Raw genomic sequence first — 19,744 nt, 5'->3', positions numbered from 1 at the left:
ACAGGAGAATTTGCAGCCTTCAAGTAGCCACACCATCATGACAGCATCTACTCTTATTTCTTAAGTCTTGTGTTCGTACAATTTGTTAACATCAAAACACAGTTCTGTTCCTCAACTCTTTTTAAAGTTAAAATTTTTCAGTGCATAAGCTGGTGTGGAACAGAAGGAAATTTCCCATCCAACAAAAGAGGGAAGAATGTTTTAGGAACCAGAATTCTCTGCTGCCAGTGTTTCTTCTTCAACACAAATATCACAAGTCTGCCCACTCCCAGGAAGAAAGAGGAGAGACCCTGAGTTCTGACCTTTTGATGGTCAGGCATGATGGAAAGAAACTGCTGCTACAGCTTGGGAGATTTGCTCTGGGAAGTCTGCCAGTCAACTTTGCCCTTCTAACCACCAGATCAATATGTGGCTGATCATCTGATGGGGCAGTTGCAATCACCAAGCCTTGTTCTCTTTCCTGTTCTGGGATTGTGTTGTGGAACCCTTTTCCCTAGCCACCACCAGTTCATTTCTGAGGGATGGAACAAAAATGCAGCATGCCCTTCCTGTGTGGTGCATGTTCAGTCCTTGACAAATTTTTACCAAAATGAAGCTACTTTATTTAAAAGGAGGGTGAGAGGTGAGGAGGTCACTTTGGGTGTGGCGGAAAGGGAATGCTGCATCTTTTTCCTGGGCTGCTGGGGCTCTGGCCTTGGCTTGCCAGCCGGAAGCGCTGGCACGCATCGCCTTCTTTTCCCATTGGGTCCAGCAATGAAGACGAGTGTTTGGGGTTTTTTTTTTCTCCACCATGTAGCAAGTTCTCAGGAAAATACAATTGATATCTTCCTCCTAAGCTCTTCCAATCAGTCACCAAGTACTTATGTGGTTACTTTGTCCAGGGCACAAAATGCCTGTATCTAATTAAAAGCCTACAAAACTGCTTGATAACAGTTTTGAATGTGAGACATTTATGTAATTTAAATGTAAGGTACAAGTTTTAATTTCTGAGTTTCTTCTATTATATTTTTATTAAAAAAAGAAAATAATTTTCAGATTGAATTGGAGTAAAATAATATTACTTCCCACTAGAATTATATATCCTGGAAAATTGTATTTTTGTTACATAAGCAGCTTTTAAAGAAAGATCATTACCCTTTTCTCTACATAAATATATGGGGAGTCTTAGCCTAATGACAAATATTTATAATTTTTAAATTAATGGTACTTGCTGGATCCATACTAACATCTTTACTAATACCTCATTGTTTCTTCCAACTTACTCCTACACTACATCCTACATCTTCTTCCTAGTCTTTTATCTAGAATATGCAACCTCAAATAAAAATGGTGGTGTCCTCATTCATTCTCCTCCTTCCTTTTTTCCCAAGCCTGATCTTCAAAAGGTTGGTTAATTTGGCAGCTGAGTTCCTCCCCAGGCAGAGAATAGACCAATTTTAGGTGTATTGGGACTGAGGGAGGATGTGTAAAGATTAACATCAGTAAAGAACCGCTGTGGAGTAATTAAGAACTTTGTTCTTTATAACTGGAGAATATAACCTAACCCTAACATCCCTCAGCCTTTACTAAAGTGTGGCGTAAATCACAGTAGTAGCAAAGAAAGTGACTCTGGATGTGTTCCTGGCCAGTACCTCCCTTATCATGAATGTAGACTCTCTCATCAAGATTTAGGAATATAAATCAAATCAAATGTGCCCAGCCAAGCTATGTAGTAAGGGACTTGAACAATATTAGGCAGAACCTATAAAATAAATCAGGGAATTAGAAATTATTTAAAGTTTTCAAATTGTAAATTGCCCCGGTGTCTTTCAGCCTACTGCCATTATTTTTGCTACAATACCTACATTTCAGAGGAGGGCCTACTGAAAATTCCATGCAAGTGGAAAATAATCCTCAAGTTATTAATGAGTTTGAAAAGCAATGAGTTCTTAAGTCTTTGTGAGTAGAGCAAGATCCTACAAAATTCAGAAATAGTAAAAATGGATTCATGCTGATTTGAAGAGCATCTGTGTGCATAATATAATGCTGCATCTCTTTTAAAAGCAGTCTATTTTTCTTTTTAAATTTGTCCCCATAGATGCTTTTGAACATGAACATGCTTATGTTACCTTTTCCGAGGTTGGGAAGAGCCAGGAGCTCTCAGGCAGGGCCCCCTCCCTCAGCTGGGCAGGAGCTGCTCAGGAGGAGCTAGTTATAGAGGAAGCTTAGCGTTGGCATTTTCAAAATTCAAGGTGATAACGCTTTCTTCTTCCTTTCTGTTTTAGAATAGATTGCTGTCTGATTTGAAAAAGGGAAATAGATTTGATCTCAAATGAATCTGTGCCCAGAAGCCAGGCTCAGGGTATTCAGAGATTTGTATAGTGCCCTCAAAAAATAACAAAATTTTAGCTTTCCTTTTTTCTTCTTTTCTCCATCAAATTCTTTTTTCTCTAGTTTACAAATGACATGGAAAAGGAATTTCCCCTGAGTTTTGTATGCCTTTTTTTTTTTGGCTTAGACTATAGATAGGCGTGTTGAGCTCCTAAGAAAATACAAGGAGGAACTCTTTGTTGTGCAGAGCACTTTATGAGTAGTTTGTGTGGATAATATGTGACTGCTTCCCTGACGAGCTTGTGAGGCTGTACTTATGTCTTTCCTGTAAGGCAGCTTCAGTGCCTTCTGTAGTGTATATAAGGAAAGATTACGCCTTCTGAAAAATCTCAGAGCAACCATAAGATTATTTTAAAATATGTAGTATGACTGATGGACTTTTTCATCATTAAATTAGTCTAGCATCTAAACTTTTACCACTGAAATAATATTGACCAAAAAGCAATTTATAAAAGGTATTTGTGAATAGAAAATACAATGTGATCATTTGTACTTATGTGCACCTTAAAAGAGGAATTCTGTCTAGCTGTCAAATTCTGGTTCCTTAACATCCAGTCCTTGATTGTGATTGAGATCTGGTAGGACGTGCTGGGGCACGCTAGCAGATAAAATCCCGTATACTTTAGGATAGATGTTACATTTATGTCAGTGTTGGCAAAGAGCATTGTGTAGTAATAAAGAATTCAAGACTTCAGCAATGTCAACCTGAAACTTTGTAAATATTTCCTAGATTGTTATTTGATGCAGTCACAGCTCTTTATCACACAATGTTGTCTTTCCCTCATCAGGCAATTTTAGAACTGCTGCACACCCCTCCTCAGATCTCACCTGCCCCTCCTGTACATTCACCTCTCCAGCCTTGTGCACACCTCATTTAGCTTTAGTTTGAAACACATTGCAGGGTTCAGGTGACCTCTTCAAAAACTACCTCCTCAGAATGAGGTAATGAATAGTTATTTATTTTAAAATATGAAAAGTCAGGAGCTCTAGAATATGAAGATGATCTAAGATTTTAACTTTTATGTATACTTGTTGAGCACTCTCCTTTTGTCCTAAAGGGCATTATACATTTAAGCAGTAATACTGAAAAATGTAGCTCAGAGTAACTGAATGTTGTTGAAAGTGGTGCCAGAATCTGTTTTAGGGGTACGTATCAGAATCTTAATCTTAAATCGGTTACATGAAATTAAATAGTTAATGGTAACACTTGACTAACAGATATAATTTTAATTTTCGGTAGGCTTTTAGCAAGACAGTAAGTACATCTTCATAATGAGTTAGCCACAGCTTCATCACATGCACAGATTTTCCTGTTGAGAGACTGCCCAGTTAAGAGGGTAGAATGATGAACCATTTTTCAGGATTCTCTTCTTTGTCCAAACTGGCATTGTGAGTGCTAGAATATCAGCACTTTCAAACTAGTGATTCCAACTATTAGGCTATTAAAAAGCAAAACAAACCAAACAAACCATAGCCAGACATGGGAAGTTTACTATGAGTATAAACAGCAAATAGCTTACAGGTCATACATTGAAATGGTGTAGGTAAGGCGTTAGAAAAATACCTTGACAATTTGCCAAATGATCTTACTGTGCCTTCATGATGCAATAAAAAAAAAAAAAATTTAGCATAAATCAGTGATTTGTGAAGAGAGCAGCCACCCTGGTCTAACTCAGCTGTGTTAATATTTTTTAGCGTGCAATTTAGACTGCAAAGATAAATGCACTAAAGAGTTTATAGCCAAAATCACATTTAAAAAATGAGAGAAAACACAGGTAAATTTTCAGTGAACAAAATTATTTTTTTAAAGTACATAATCCCTAGTATAGTCAGATATATTTATCACATAGAGCAAATAGGTTGAAATCACAATTCAGTGACATTTCTAGAGAAACTTTTTCTACTCCCATAGGTTCTTCAAAGCATGGAACTTTTATATAACAGAAATGTGTGACGGTCATTTTAAATTGCTGTAGTTTGGGGCTGAAGTACTGTGTGCTGGGCAGCAATCACATGTATTAACTAGTGAGAAAGGAGAAATTAAGATATAGGACAGAATTTGATTTTCTTGTTCCCAGATTACTGCTGCCAACCTAGACACTGAGTTTCCAGAGGCTGAAACGTAAACTTGCAGCTCAGCAACTGTTTTGCAAAGTTAGTGGGACTGTCCTGCTTATGCTGTTCAAAAATGCTCTGAGGGCCAGGTGGGGCCTCCAGGGGCTCCTCTCTGAGGGGACATCAGACTAGCTAACGACCTGGCGGGCGGATGTGAACCGGACACACTCCATGGTGTGCTTCTTGTATCGGTCCCTCGCCACCCTCAAGAAAGGCTTCAGCGGGTTCTCTAGACGTCTCCACTAAGGTGTGTTACTAACAGCCATGGGTTGTTGAGCACCCGAGGAGTGCAATAGCATCTCTGCATGATTGTATATTGGCCCGAAGAGAATGAAGTGGCCAGTGTACTCATGTTCCATGTTGCTAGCTCTGGTAAACTGAAAATACTGGTAAGATTTTTGTTTTATCAGTACACTAGAGAGTAAGCTTTGTTTTGTTGTTTTTAGATAATGTTTTCACTTCCATTTGGAAAGACATTTAAATTGAGTTTCAGTCCTAAATTTTGCCAGTCATGGTAATTAGCAGTTTCTATCAGGTATTTTTAAGGTAGAAGAGGATAGAAACATAAGTTCTAAAAGCTTAAGGTAACCGTGGTTTATTTTAAAATGTTTAGGGGTGGTTAGTCTCTACCTCAAAAAAAGTGAGTGAATCTTTTATTTCAGCATTCACAAGTTCGGCTGTTGTTTTTGTAATACATTTTTTTTTTAACCTTTTGACCCCCCTTTACCTAAGTGTCAATGTAGTTTTATTAATTACTAAGTCAGTTTCATTAAAATGTTTATTTAGCAGTTTTGACTAATTGCAATGATTAATATAGCCAGTTGTGCATGAGGACACAGCCAGTGAGTATATCTGGGTTTTTTTTGTGATGCTTTTTTTCTTAAGACTTCTGTAGATTTATGAAGTACTCATTGAAAACAACTAAAATACGTTTATTCGTGTTAATATGGAAAAAAAAAAAAGCTATTTGCAGACCATCTGCTTCTTCTGGCAGGCTGAGCACATTGTCCATCACCCACAAGTGGCTGGTTCTCATCGCAGAATCTACGTAGGGAATCGGGCGTGAAATTCACTTAAGAGATAGAGCAGAGGAAGTGTTCTGTTTACAGGAATGGAGATGAGAGTTATGAGTAAGTTGCTTAGTCAGTTGGCTTTGTTTTGAAAATTATTGTGTTATATTTGTGTTAACCTACTTGTGTTTTGACAGTATATGTCACATAGGAAGAAACCTCAGACTAGCATAATAACAAAGCTCAGACTAGGCACAGATGTACACAGAATGGACCAAAATGGGATGGGGGAAGGTATGGGAATAAGTCTAGGGGTAGGGAAAAATTGATGTGAGGGTGGGAAATAAACTGTAATTACCTGAAATAAAATGTAAGAGTGCAATAAGTGTGCTTTTTATTCTAAGCTGTGAATGGGTTTTTTAAAAAAAGCATTCCTTCCCAATGCATTTGCCTATGTTCCATAGCTGATTAAAACCAGCTATATAAACATATGCCTTTTTATTCATGTTAATTACCAATATAAATGGCTAACCTTTACGTCTTATTTATCTTCATGTTATGTTAGTTTACATACAGGGATGTGTGTGTGTGTGTATGCTATAAATTTTCCCTCCTTCGTTTAAAAACGCGTTTGTTGGATCCTCTCTGTTTCCTTAGGCCATGCCACAGCTCATAGTCTCAGCTTGGCCTTCCTGTCACCTGATCTGAAGGACTATCACAGTGACGTAGCTCGTTCATTGGTTGTACACACTCTAACCCTTTTCCTTGCTCAGCAATTACTGTGTCTTCTAAAACAGGAGTGTACAACCATGAGATTGCAATTAATTGTTTGACATATGTCCCTTTGAATTCTATTTATTAGTTATGATTGATTGCTCTTTGGTTTGGACCAAGAAAAACGAAATCCCACCTCCCCACCTTTTCACTTATTTCTTACTTTGAGGACAATTCTGTAAGAGAGAGGAAAGGGAACTCCTTCATGTTTTAACTGCAGCAAGTTAATGGCCCTGGTTTACACCAAACATTATGGTGATTCACATTCACATTCCTCTCCTCTCTTGCTGCCAGAGGTTTGGGTTTTGTTCAGTTCTGCTCAAGCACTGAAAAAGTTTTCATGGAGTCTGGAGAGTGCCCAGTGAAAAGATGGTTTTTAATTGTCCACAGACCTTTCTGTTCCTGCTTTGCAAAAATTACAAAGGAGTAACTATTTTTAAAGCTTATTTTTCAATTCATAAAAAAGACATTTATTTTCAGTCAGATGATGTCTCCTTGTCCCTTAATCCTCAATGTTTGCTTGAATCTTTTTTTTTTTTCTGATTTTCTCCCATCCCCACTTCTTGATACTTCTTGAGTTCTCTTTCCTGCTCAGGTCCTTTCATTTGTACTTTGGAGTTTTTTCTCATGTAAATTTGTACAATGGAAAATATTGTTCAGTTTGGATAGAACGCATGGAGAATTAAATAAAAAAGATAGCTGAAATTCAGATTGAAATTTATTTGTGTAAAGTTATTTAAAAACTCTGTACTATATAAAAGGCAAAAAAAGTTCTATGTACTTGATGTGAATATGCGAATACTGCTATAATAAAGATTGACTGCATGGAGAAGGCTTTATCAGGACAGTTATTTTCCTAGCACTGTCACATTCAGTAACGGAAGGAGGGTTCTGACAGTTCTTTCAGGCAGTGGAGGGACTTGAGAAGTGTACACTGTTTCATATATAGTGAAATTTTACATAGATTTCAATTACTGCTTGGTGGGCAAAAGGTATTTATATGAGAAATACATTTAAAGTAAGTTGTCAAGATAGATACTTGGTACATCGCACCAGTTACCCTCTTGTAGAAGTGACAGTTTTTGTCTGATGTTGATCCTCAAGCGCTGTGTGATGGTGTGATGTGACTGTCCCCCTTCCAGGGGCTCAGGCGAAGGGTGTGCTGTAATTGAGTCGTATAAGTAGTAGTCTGGAGAAGTTCCATCTTCTGAACTGTGAATGGTATCTTTCAGACTTTTTTTTGACACAACTTCCAAAGATATATTTTCTATAGGAACACAGACTGTAGGCAGAAATATATGTATTTGAAACTATGCATTCATGTTTTAAACTTCCCATTTTAATGCTGGCTACCTTGACTTAATACATTTGATCTCATGAAGTTTGAAAGACATCTAGAATATCATCAACGCTACGTGATATTACCAGGCAAAATTTCCAGGAGAGAAATAATTCTGAAACTTTACTGGGAAACCCTGTGTCTGAGAACAATATAAACAGAAGTCTTCAAGATGGCACATGTTTGAGGAATCTGGTTTCTGATCTTTGTGCCCCTCCAATGAATAATAAAATGCTGAGACAAGTATTTTCTCTGAACTGCAGTTCTCTCATCTGAAAAATGTAATTCTGTAATACCACATAACAGAAACTCTTAAATAACCTTCATACATGATGGAGTGTAATTGTGGATTCACTTCTTAATGCATTGTTATAGTTTTCCTTAAAATCTAGTCCAGAATTATGAATCCTTTAATTATTGTGATTAAATTTTATTATTATAAAGAAACATACCATACTAGCTTTTCTGAAATTGTATCAAGGGTTTAATAAAGTTTGAGCCTACTCTCTAGGCTATGTAGTTCTCCTAGACTTGTAAAATATTAAGAGCCAAAAGAGCTCTTAAAGATTATATGGTCTAGGGAATTCCCTGGCAGCCCTGTGGTTAGGATTCCATGCTTCCACTGCAGAGGGTGAGGTTTCTGTCACTGGTGAGGGAACTAAGATCCCACAAGCCATGGGGCATGGTCCTCTCCCCACCAAAAACAAGCTTTTGTGGCTCAGTCTTATGGATTACATGGTCTCCTCGTCAGCTACTAAATATGAATCCCCAGGGATGACTTGGCTAGATTCATGCAGCCAGGACTAAAAAGTCAGGACTTTGGTTTCCAAGATCACTACTCTGTCAATAAATAGGTTTCCAAGATCACTACTATCTACTTGCTTCCCAGGTGGCGCTAGTGGTAAAGAACCTGCCTGCTGCCAATTCAGGATACTGAGGAGACACCGGTTCGATCCCTTGGTGGGGAAGAGATACTGAGGAGACACCGGTTCGATCCCTTGGTGGGGAAGAAATGGCAGCCCACTCCAGTATTCTTGCCTGGAGAATCCCATGGACAGAGGAGTCCATAGGGTCACAGAGTCGGCCACGACTGAAGCAACTTATTAACACACAAGTACACTATGTGGTTGTGATGGCTATAGTGAAACTTGGACATAAAAATTGGTGTGGACTCCATGGTACTGAATTTGTAGCTAGAAAAGGAGATTGTGGCACTTGCATATTCCACTTGCTCTTCTGTCTGCTCCAGTCAACAAGCCCACTGCTCATGCAGGAGATAGAAGGTACAGGCCGAGTGCTGAGGCAGGCCAGTACCGGCTCAGACAGCTCCCGTCTCCTCCACTATGCCCTGCTGTCCTCTGAGGCTCCTGATGAGATGGTGGCAACAGGCACCGGTGTCTGCCTCTTCCACAGACTAGTTCCAGAGGCAGGTGGGACCAAGAGGACATCTGTAGTTCCCAGGAGACACACAACAAGCATTCCTTCCACAGTACCTCTGCACCTCACAACTTTATTAGGTAATCAGTTGTGTTATTTACACTCAGGTTTCCATAGGAAACTGGGTAAACTCACACGTGTGTTCAATTTTGACATGATTATTTTCTGTTGCCACCAATTCTTTCACTGCCTACCTTTCCATTTATGAAGGTACATCTCTCCATCTACCAGGCCACAGCATAAAACACTTTGTTCTTTTAGCCAGTAACTAGGAAGAAAAAGCCATCCTAAATGTCTGTCTTGCTTTAGGCAGAGGCATCTTGCTTAGGCATCTGCTGAAATATGTTTACAGTTTGTCTCCATGTGGAGGCTTATTTATAAAAGTCAAACTAGGATTCAAGGGTCATTATAAACTTAGTTTGGACCCAATGGTTTGGAAATAACAGTTGCTTCCATTTAGGCTATTTCCTTCCTGCCAAATGTAGTTCTGAAGGCTTATGTGCAAATTCATTGAATCTACTTAATCCATTTTACAAATGAGGGCATTGAGGCAAAGTTCAAACAAGTAATCTGCCCAAACTCCCAGCAGGCATTCCATAAATAAGTGACCAGAGCCAGGAGTCAGACCCAGCAAGTCTGGCTCCAGGGCCTGAGTTCCTCACTGTGCCAGTTTTCCAAACTGCAGATTGAAACCCATTAGTGGGTAGTAAAATCAGTCTCAACCAACCATTTGTTTAAATGTAGAATAGAATAAAAATGAAAATATAACAGGTAAGTTTGCATAAAACTTTCCTATTATATATGTATGTATACACATACACACACTCTAGGTCATGACATAAAATGACTTAAGAGTAGGTAGGTCTTGATCACAAAGCTTTACTCTATCTACCTCACTCAGACCTACAGCCAAACAACCAGGATTTGAACCTTAGTTCTCTAACTGTTGGAACTTGGGGAAGTTACCTAACCGCTCTACAGTTCAACTTAGAAGTTAAAGTTGGATGTGCAAGTCACTCAGTCGTGTCCGATTCTCTGCGACCCCGTGGACTATACAGTCCATGGAATTCTCCAGGCCAGAATACTGGAGTGGGTAGCCTTTCCCTTCTCCAGGGGATCTTCCCAACCCAGGGATAGAACCCAGGTCTCCTGCACTGCAGGCAGATTCTTTACCAGCTGAGCCACAAGGGAAATTCAACTTACTCATCTCTAAAATGGAAGGAGTATGAGGAGAGTAAGAGGTTTGTTCCTTTGAGAGTAAGCTGGCTGGGACAATTTTTGCATCAGCACAAAGTGATTTCACAGCCCAGATATAGAAAAGAGGATTCAGCATATGGAGGCCACATTGGCCGATTTTAAAAGACGGCTAGTTATCTTTTAATTCAAGTCAAGCAATTCTGATTGATTTCTCAGGAAAAAAGCTAATGGGGTTATCCTACTTGAGTTCACTGTAGTCTTTCCCAAACAACTCTATTGATGGGGGGAGGAGCAACAATGGAAAACAACAAAAACTGAGACCTAAAAAGTACATAGGAATCTGATGGTCTTCTAAAGACCACGAATACTTACCAGGTGAGACAGCACACTCCTACACAGGTGAGTAAACACAAAACCAGGAGTGTCCAACACCTGTGCATCAGGCTCAGGACTGCTGGAGGCAACGGTGGGGAGGGTGAAAAACTGTTTCACTTGCTTCTGCTTTTGCTGCCATTGGGCCCATTCTGACCACTGGGGAGAACAAAGGGCGAGTGAAAGCCTAGGAACTAGGAACTCAAATTGGACCATCCCCTGCTTAAAACTTGTGAGAAGCTTTCTCACTGCCTGACCTCATCTAGTCCCACCCTCTCCTCCCCTGCTGGAAGCCCAGTGGACTTTCTGTCCCTTAAACATGGTGACCCTGGTCCCACCCTAGACCTTGGTCCTTGCTCTTCCTTGTCCCTGGGGCACTCTTCCTTCAGACCCCACACAGCTGGTTCCTGCTCTGTGTCAGGTTTCAGCTCAGATGCCTTCTGTCCACCAAAAAGGATCAGCATGGACCCACCCAGCACCCAGTGTTAACTGCCTTCACAGCAACTTTCTACTTGTCTGTCTGTCCTTGCCAAAGTCTGAGTTCTCATCTGTCTTGTTTAGCATGGCAGTCCCAACACCTAGATAGTCAAAAACATCAAAATGTGAACAGCTATGCTTCTGGGCAAGTCCTTAAGCTACTCTAGTGCATATTTTTATCTGTAGATAGAAAAAATTCTGTCCTACCTCCTCTCAGAATTATGATACTACAGAAAGTTGAAAAGTACTTTGAAACAAAACTCTTGAAAAACTGCATTGTCCTATTTCACCCTTATCTCACATTCTTCTGGCCCTAAGAATTCCTAGATAGAAACATGTCTTGCTGCTGCTAAGTCACTTCAGTCGTGTCCAACTCTGTGCGACCCCAGAGACGGCAGCCTACCAGGCTCCCCCATCCCTGGGACTCTCCAGGCAAGAACACTGTCTTAAGAGTTCCACAAATGGTGACTCAACACAGTGTCGAGCCCACAAGAGATACATAAACACAAGATGGACTGTACCGACCTCTAACCTCTGTATACTTTGGGCAAGAAAACACTAGCAGCAGAGAAATGGCATGATCTTTACAAACTGTCAATGTACATGTGACTAAGACAGCTAAGCAGGGAGGCAGCATGGCACTGCTGTTAAGCATGGGGTCAGACCTCATGTCATTCACTCAGCAGTGTGTGACCCTAAGTAAGGTGACTTCACTTCCTTGAACCTTGATCCTCACTGATCATCTATACCATGGGGTACCCAAGAAATCCACAAAAAGGGCTACAAGCAGTTGGCACAGCAGTTCAGTGCACAGGAAATCATCATCAGAAATATCCATAACTCAGTTCCTCATTCTTGGCCAACACACTTTAATTTACAACTTTAATATACAATATGATGTCCTTAATTTCTTGAAATTCTCATCTGGCTCCTGCAGGGAAACAAAAGTTGGAAAGCTTCAAATCCATTGCTCTTGTTCATTCAATTATTCAAGCATTCACTGAGCATCAATCATGTGAGTAGCCTTGCAGAGGAGTCAAATCACCTTGCTTTCTCAACAGGCTTACAGTCTAATCATTAAAATGTTAATGACTGTGTGCAGGAATATTGGAAAATGTATGAGAAGACAGGAGAGGCTAGTGCTGCAGACCTACTAACACTGGAGAAACAAAGAAGCCTGGTGAGGACAGGGACCTCTGCCTGGTCCATAGCAAAGCCAGAGACACAAAACAAGCTGTAAAACAGCTTAACTGTTTGTCCCCACCCCCCACCCTACATACTCAAAACTGCTGTAATTTTTATGTCAATAAACTACTTCTAATTAAAATAACAGCAATACTAGTAGTCTGATTTAACAAGAACACTTAACTGACACTTAATGCTTCATATTCTTTAAAACAATTTCCAAGGTGTTTTGAATGATGGCAATTATTAATGTGCAATGGTTTTTTTTACATTTTTATGGAGGTGTAGTTAAAATAAAAACGTGCAGATACTATGGGTTTAGTTCAATGAATTTTGACAACTGTATACACCCACATAACCCCTACCCTACCTCTACAGTTTCACCAGTTTGTAGACTTGATATGAATGGAATCATTATGTACTTTTAAGTGATGTTCACTCCTTTTGCTTAATATGAGGACTCTCAGATTCATCTAAATGATCGTCTTATAGCTTGTTGTTTTTAATTGCTGAATTATTATTCAGTTGAATGAATATACTGTAATATGTTTACCCATTCTCTCATTGATGTACAATTAGGTCTAGTTTGGAGATATTATGCAAAATTTTGTACATGTCTCTTATGGAGACATAGTTTTCATTTCTCTTGAGTAAATCCTAGGAATACAGTTGCTGAATCCTAGGATACACGTTTAACTTCATTAGAAGCTGCCAAACAATTCTACAAAATCACTGTACTGTTTTACACTCTTACTAGCAAATATTGCTAGTTGCTCCAAACTGTCACTAACATTTAAAGCTGTCAGTCCTATTTTAGCCATCCTAGTAAGTGTAAGAGATATCTTACTGTAGCTTTAATTTGCATTTCCCTGGTGATTAATGACATTAAGAGCCTTTTTCATGTGATTATTGGCCACTCATGTATCTTTGTTTGTGAAGTATCTGCTCAAGGCTTTTGCCCATTTTTCAGTTGGACTGTTCAATCTAATTTATGATTATAGGGGTTCTTTACATATACCAGATACAAGCCCTTTGTTGGATATAGATGCTATATTTTTTCCAAATTAGTGGCTTATATATTTCAGTCCTTAATGGTATCTTGTGATAGCATAAATTTTTGATGAGGCTAAATAAAAGTTACTGTTTTATTTTAATCAGTGCTTTTCTCCAAAAGTTTTTTGTCTGCCTTAAGATTATTAAGATAGTCTCCTGTGCTTTCTTTTAAAAAGCTTTAAGAGTCTGGGCTTTATTTTACATCTATTATCCATGCAGTGTCTTAATCCCTGAAGAATTTGTGAGGAAGAGAATTCCTCCCAGCTATCTTCCTTTTGAAAGAAAAACCTCCTGTTCTGGAAAATGAAAGGGCCATAACCTTTTACTGTTGAAAGAGTTAATTTCCACACAATTCCAATATGTAATATTCCCATATGCTCAAATTTTTAATTAGAACTATTTTTGTAACTACAAACAAGCTCCCTATCTATCTTGTCCAGCAGAGCTGGTGCTTAAAGTCTTTGCTCAATAGACAGACAAATGGGACCCTAAACTGTAACAAAGCTTAAGAAAAAATAATTTTTTTAAACATGAAAAGGAAGATGAGACTAAAAGTGTGTAGGGGGAAGAAGGGGCAGAATGACAGCAAATGTGAAAACAGGAAAAGCAGAAGTTAGACATGATGTGTTAATTATTCTTTATACTGTTATAAAATGCACTGTTTCTTCAGAATCACCATAGGTGCAAAGTCAAAACATGTTTACAGACAAATAAACATAACAAGAAACATGGGGTGCACCCATTTGGCAAGAGCTGAGCCTCTGTTTTCAGTCTTCATCATCCGGAGGGATACCCAATTCCTCATCTGTCCACTGGGAAGGGTCGGGATAAGGAAAGTGACCCTAAGGACAATCAATTAAAAAAAAAGTTCAAGAATCTATACTTCACAAAACTATTAATAATCTATACTCCATACAGTTGATTAAATTTTAAAAGAAATCTTGGTGGGGCAAGTGATTTAAATAATAATCCTTTATATACCCCAGGAGCAATTCTATTGCACTTCAGCCATCTGATGGTCCAACTATTCTTCAATCTGTTCAGAATGCGCCGCGGCCTGAATTTGAGAAGCTTGGCCATTTTGGAGTTTCCGCCTGAGCTGGCATTTGAGTATGAGTTTTGGATGGAAGGAAGGGGGAATGGAGACAACAGATTTCAAAGACACCCCACGTCACAAGAATCCCTGAATTGTTGTGAATCCCTTGACAACAGTGTTGTCTTGAATCCCTGACAAAACATCGTGTCTCAAACTGTCCTGCCGTTCCTGCCGGGGGCCTGGGAGCTTCGTGTGGGCTCATTCCGCTTTGATCCTCATCCAGGGCCTGCCATCATCTCCTGCCAGACAGCCACACACAGATCTGACAGCCGACCCACAGTGAGACAAAGGTGTCTGTGTGCTGCCAGTCCACAGACGCCAGGCAGCTTCTTTCTGGGGGACGAGGGCACAGCAATTCTAAGAGAAGTGGGACACCAATCAACCTGATGCTTCTAGAACTCACTGTGTAAATTTAATATTTTTCCCTATCGTTAAAAAAAATTAACTAAATTTACTGAAATTCAAAGTATTCTGGATCAATAAGCACGGATTTCAATGGCCTAAAACTGTAGTTTCCTAGAGAATGGCATCTGTGCAAATGTGATTAAAAGCTCATTTGAGGCCAGTTACATGTTAGAAAGTCACCAGTAATTAATTTCCCTGCTTCAGACAAATTAGCTCACATCCATTCCACTTAACCTGGCTGCCTTGGGCCTCTAGACAGACTAGATGACATGTATCATTTAAAGACATTTAAGGGTGAAACTTAACCTGCCGATGACCCCCTACCCAGCTTGGAAGGTAAGAGAATTAGCTTCTGTAGTCTCCCTTCCAGATGCGGCCACCAATCGGCAACCGTAAGACACGCAGTATCTACGTGTACATCCCTGGGTGGAAAAGGTCAGAGATGATAATGTTTCCTAAAATAAAAGGATCCCTGCATACACATAAGGACAACATACCTCCAGATAGAAAAACAGGCTACAAACAGAAAAACAATCTAAGCTGTTAACATATCTTCCCTCCCCACACCCACAGAAGGACAAGGACTACTCTCCTCCACTTACCAGCACAGCATCTGAGTCGTGCCAGAAGCGCCAGAGAATCCAGAACCACATGGTCGCACTGAAGAACTCGGCCTGGATCACCTGGGATCTGGTCAGCTGCGGGAACTGTCTGTACCGGGGCTCAATGTGCGCACCTCCGCCAGCCCTACATGACAAAACAGACATGTGAAGCAGCTTGCCCTGTCTTCGAGCTCATCCAAAACTCTATGAGTTACAGCCAGAAACTAAACCTTTCTCTCCTCCTCCGCAAAAAAAACAGAAGGATAATGCTCCATGGTCCCTCAAAATACTCCACTTGCATAAGCGTGCTGTAAACCTGTGCAGTGGCAAAAACTGGCCTGAACTGACGAGAGGCTAATTATGATGTTCATTCAGTGAATATCCACACGTTTTACACCAGATATGAATGTGCTGATTAGTGGGGTACTGGCCCCACACGGTTAAGGGATCGTGAATCTGTAGTAGGTCACTAGCTTATCCAGAGAAACAAATCAGCAAAATAATTTTGTTCTGGAGAGCCATCTGTTTCAAAGACAAATTATGTCCTCTGCTGTATTAGTAATACAGTCTTTCTTAAAAGACCACTTTATGGAAAAGAGAACTTAGATCCTTTTTAATAAGCCAACAGCACTGAACAAAGCAAAGAGACTTAAACAGTAAGTTTGAACAAGTTTTTCTGTTTTTTGTTTTTTCATTTAGATACTGTTGACAAGGTGTGGGATATCATCCATAGGGCTCTACTCATTTTATTTTGTTGGAGTTTAATTATTATAGCTTGAATCTAATGTAAATAATGTAAGTTGTACCTAACGGGGCTACTTTCAAGTCCCTTTCAGCAGCTATACATATACTATTACACAGAAATGGATATAGAATTTCAAAGAAAGTTTCTATATAAAACATGTTCACAAATTTCATTCCAGGTAAGAATCAGCTTATAAAACAATGTTCCCTTTTGTTTGACACAGAAATGAATATCTGTACAAAAACTTCAGTAAAATTACTTCAAAATGCACTACAGTTTGTGAATATTACTACTTCCATGGTTCTTGATACATATTACCCAGTACCCTTTTTATTCTCTTCTACTCTAAAAGATTACTAATAGTTACTATTTACAGAGCATCTTATCACCTGTCGAACACCACACAAAGCACTTTATATATTATCATTTAATTTTCAAAACAACCTGATGAGATAGATCTATGGTTATCAATGTTTACAAATGAGGACACTGGAGTATTATTATTGTTTGGTGACAAAGCCCAAGCTCTTAAATACTGCCCACAAACATTAATTCCATATTTATGTAAATATCTATCCAACACTTTTATTTGAAAGATTCTATATAAAATATTAATAGTAATTAGCTACGGATGGTATAAGAAATGGGTTGTATTCTTTCTGCATGCATGTGTGTATTCATGTAAGTATGTATCCTTTTTTACAGTGACCATATATTACTTTTTTTTCAAACATTTATTAAAGCCAGCTTCTAAACTTTCATCAGTTTTTAGGTAATCTTTTACTAACATATAGTACTAATTTTTTACTTATGGTAAATATGTATTTTACTTATGGTAAATATGGTATTACATTTGTATGGAACTTTACAGACTGCAAAGCGCTTCCATGAGCATTTATTGTTTGAGCCACCAATAACCTTCCGCACATGTTACTTTCAAAAGCTTCTGTCAAGCATCACTACTTTACACCCTGAATTTATCACACTGTTTCTGTATGCCAATTTTATTTAACAGTACCTATGCAGGAGCTATCTGTGCATAGAGATACTACATTATGTAAACAAACCATGGGGGTGGGAATTCAATATATTAACAACAGGCTTCCTCTTTGACAAGTTTTAGATACAATCTAGTAGTAAGTGCCCATCAGTTAAACTCATTTAAAATAAGTTTCGAAAATTATAGTTTAAACCCCTTCCCAGGAACTCTCCACATTTCATTATTGTGAGAGTTACATCTTGTTTTAACTATGAAATAAGTGGGTCATTGACTGCAAGGTATAAATCTTTTTGAACGAAGATTTGAAACACTGCAATTAGAGAAAGGATGGACGACATAATGATTGCCATGATTAAAGAATATAAAGAGTCCACAAACATCTAATTTTATGTTCCAAGAAGTTGCTAACTGCACTAAGGCAAACTAGATAGGCCTGAACATCCCTCCAAATAGAAACTACGACAGATTAATTTTTTTTTAACTTTTAATAAATCATTAAAACCTTGGCATGGAAGTACCAAGACTGCAGCGAAGAGGAACACCCCCTCGTCTTCCCACGCAGGCTCAAAGGCTGTTGTTGGTGGCTCTTGATCTCTGTCCTTCTCAGGTCACACATGCCTTTTCCTTCTCTCCATCCTACATCTGTCCCAATTCCATATTCATAACAGACACGTGGCTTTAGGCAAGTCAGTCTTTTCATTTAGCTGGGTCTCAGTTCCCTAATAACAGCAGCTCTTTATACAATACTTGTATTGTCTTTACTGAGTACCAGCAACTCACAACACTTCAGAGATTTGTTACTCGTTTACTTCCCTGGGAGTCAACATTATTATCCCAATTAAACCGGTGAGAAAACTCAGTTCTTAAGAGATCATGAAACTTTTCCAAGATCAGACAGCAAGAGCGTGGCAGAGGTGAGATCTGGACAGACAGTCTGGGGGCAGAATCCTGCTTTTAACCACTCTTTTGCAGTGCCTCTTGGTAAAGTGTGGACCGTGGTCAGAGGGGCCTGGAACATCACCTGGAAAAATCCAGTGTACTGTTTTCAGTCCTGCTCTTAATCTCTCTGCACTCCCAGCTTGCTTTTGGTAGACCTGCCCTCTTGGCATCAGCACTGGGCTCTCCAGTGGGCTTCTCCCGCTACATCATGGGTGACTCTGCTTTTGCTCACTCTTAAATTCTGGTGTTGCAAAGGTAAACTCTAAAGGATACTACAGGCTTTGGGTTGACAATAATCTGTCAACATAGGCTTATCAACTGTAACAAACGTACCCTCCGGTGGGGAGTGCTGATAATGAAGCAAGCTATGCATGTGTGGCTTGGGGGGTTTATGGGAAATCTCTGTACCTTCCTCTCAATTTTTTTTTTTGGGGGGGGGGGGGACAGAAAACTGTTCTATAAAATATTTTTAAAAAGAACACTTCCAACATTGCCCAAACATCCACTTTTGGCTCTCTTCCCACCCTTTCCCACTCCACTCTCGTGCCTTGGAGGACTAATTCTCCACTCTACAACCATAGTAACTTTTTAGAATTAAAACGTGCCCACGTGACATCTGATTAAAACGACCGATCAGCGCCTCTGTTGGAAATCTCTCAGGCAGGCCTCTGTGTTTTAGTCGGTCAGCCGTGTCCGACTCTTTGTGACCCCCATGGAGCGTAGCCCGCCAGGCTCCTCTGTTCAGAGGATTCTCCAGGCAAGAATACTAGAGTGGGTTGCCATTCCCTTCTCCGGGGAAATCTTCTTGATCCAGGGATCGAACTCGGGTCTCCCGCATTGCGGGCAGATCCTTTACTGTCCGACCCACCAGGGAAGCTAGGGCACAGCCACGCATAAGGAGCCTCTACCATTCTTTCCCTATGACCCGAGGTCTCCGGCCTCACCTCTGGCCTCATCTTGCCTCAAGCTTGAAGCTTCAAACTACCCTGTACAGGTGATTTCCTCTCCCTGACGCCCTCGCCTCCTCAGCTCCTGTCCTTGCTTCCAGATTAGCTCCAACTGTCTCCACGTTCAACTGGTCAGCTTCCCGGGGGCAGCCTCCCTCTGGCCCGAGACCGTCATATACACACCTCTACCGGCTCCCCCGGCCCCGGCATCGCGCCGTCAGACTCCAAGTCCCAGCATGCCTCAGGGGTGGAGGCCGCCGCAGACCAGGATCGGCCCCTGCTGCTCGGCGTCAAGGTGAGGACGTCCCGAAGGCTAGTGCCTTCCGCTAGAAGCGGGCGAAGCCCCAACCCTAGGCAATACTCACCGACGGACGCCACGGGCTCCAGCCGCCCTCGCGCAGCGGCCTCTGAAGAGGTGGCCTCCAACGTGAGCGAACGGCGCCAGTCGCTTCAGAGCCGACATGCCAGCCATCGTTAGCCCGGCCGTTACCCAGACCGCACCGCCGCTCCACGTCACTTCCGCTGGCACCCGCCCGACGACGTCACAGAGCCGACCCGCCCCCTCTCCCTGTGACGTAGGGAGGGGCGGGGAAGCGGTAATTACCTGCCCGAAGGAGCGTCTCAGTCACTTCCTGAGGTGAAAGCGTCCCGGGCCGCCGCCTGAGCGCGCCGTTCGCGCCA

General features: G+C 40.5%; 2 protein-coding genes across 11 annotated transcripts in view; one reads left to right on the top strand and one right to left on the bottom strand.

Moving 5' to 3' along the window:
* The window catches only part of BRAF (B-Raf proto-oncogene, serine/threonine kinase), a 178,290-nt gene extending 161,352 nt beyond the window's left edge, over window positions 1-16,938 (top strand). For 4 of the 9 annotated variants that reach the window (XM_059885960.1, XM_059885958.1, XM_059885957.1 and 1 more), the window contains one exon: window positions 14,316-16,938. In XM_059885960.1, coding sequence (XP_059741943.1) covers window positions 14,316-14,560 — 245 coding nt within the window. In that variant the 3' untranslated portion in view covers window positions 14,561-16,938. Of the gene's footprint in view, window positions 1-4; window positions 6,979-8,497; window positions 12,350-14,315 lie in introns of those variants that run through there. The other 5 variants (XM_005205911.5, XM_024991188.2, XM_059885966.1 and 2 more) reach the window with 3 other exon arrangements.
* On the bottom strand, window positions 11,941-19,573 carry NDUFB2 (NADH:ubiquinone oxidoreductase subunit B2). 2 transcript variants are annotated; one of them, XM_059885414.1, is made up of 4 exons: window positions 19,429-19,573; window positions 15,433-15,577; window positions 14,069-14,171; window positions 11,941-12,022 (listed from the first exon to the last, which is right to left on the bottom strand). In XM_059885414.1, exons 1-3 carry the CDS (start codon window positions 19,533-19,535, stop codon window positions 14,097-14,099), a joined length of 327 nt encoding a protein of 108 aa, XP_059741397.1. In that variant the 5' UTR covers window positions 19,536-19,573; the 3' UTR covers window positions 11,941-12,022; window positions 14,069-14,096. The 2 variants fall into 2 exon arrangements, with proteins under 2 accessions (XP_059741397.1, NP_787022.1); NM_175828.2 differs by lacking the exon at window positions 11,941-12,022 and having other exon boundaries at window positions 13,953-14,171; window positions 19,429-19,571.
* Window positions 19,574-19,744: the final 171 nt, after the last annotated feature.

This window comes from Bos taurus, chromosome 4 (assembly GCF_002263795.3).
Source record: "Bos taurus isolate L1 Dominette 01449 registration number 42190680 breed Hereford chromosome 4, ARS-UCD2.0, whole genome shotgun sequence".
NCBI classification, from domain to species: Eukaryota; Metazoa; Chordata; class Mammalia; order Artiodactyla; family Bovidae; genus Bos; species Bos taurus.
The sequence above is the reverse complement of the archived record's forward strand: the minus strand, read 5'-3'. Positions and strand labels throughout refer to the sequence as shown.

Coding starts and splice junctions, on each gene's coding strand:
- NDUFB2 (XM_059885414.1), bottom strand. CDS start 19,535: ATGGCTGGCATGTCGGCTCTGAAGCGACTGGCGCCGTTCGCTCACGTT. Junction 15,578..19,428: donor GGAGCCCGTGGCGTCCGTCG/GTGAGTATTGCC, acceptor TTTGTCATGTAG/GGCTGGCGGAGGTGCGCACA. Junction 14,172..15,432: donor ACGACTCAGATGCTGTGCTG/GTAAGTGGAGGA, acceptor GATTGTCCTTAG/GGTCACTTTCCTTATCCCGA.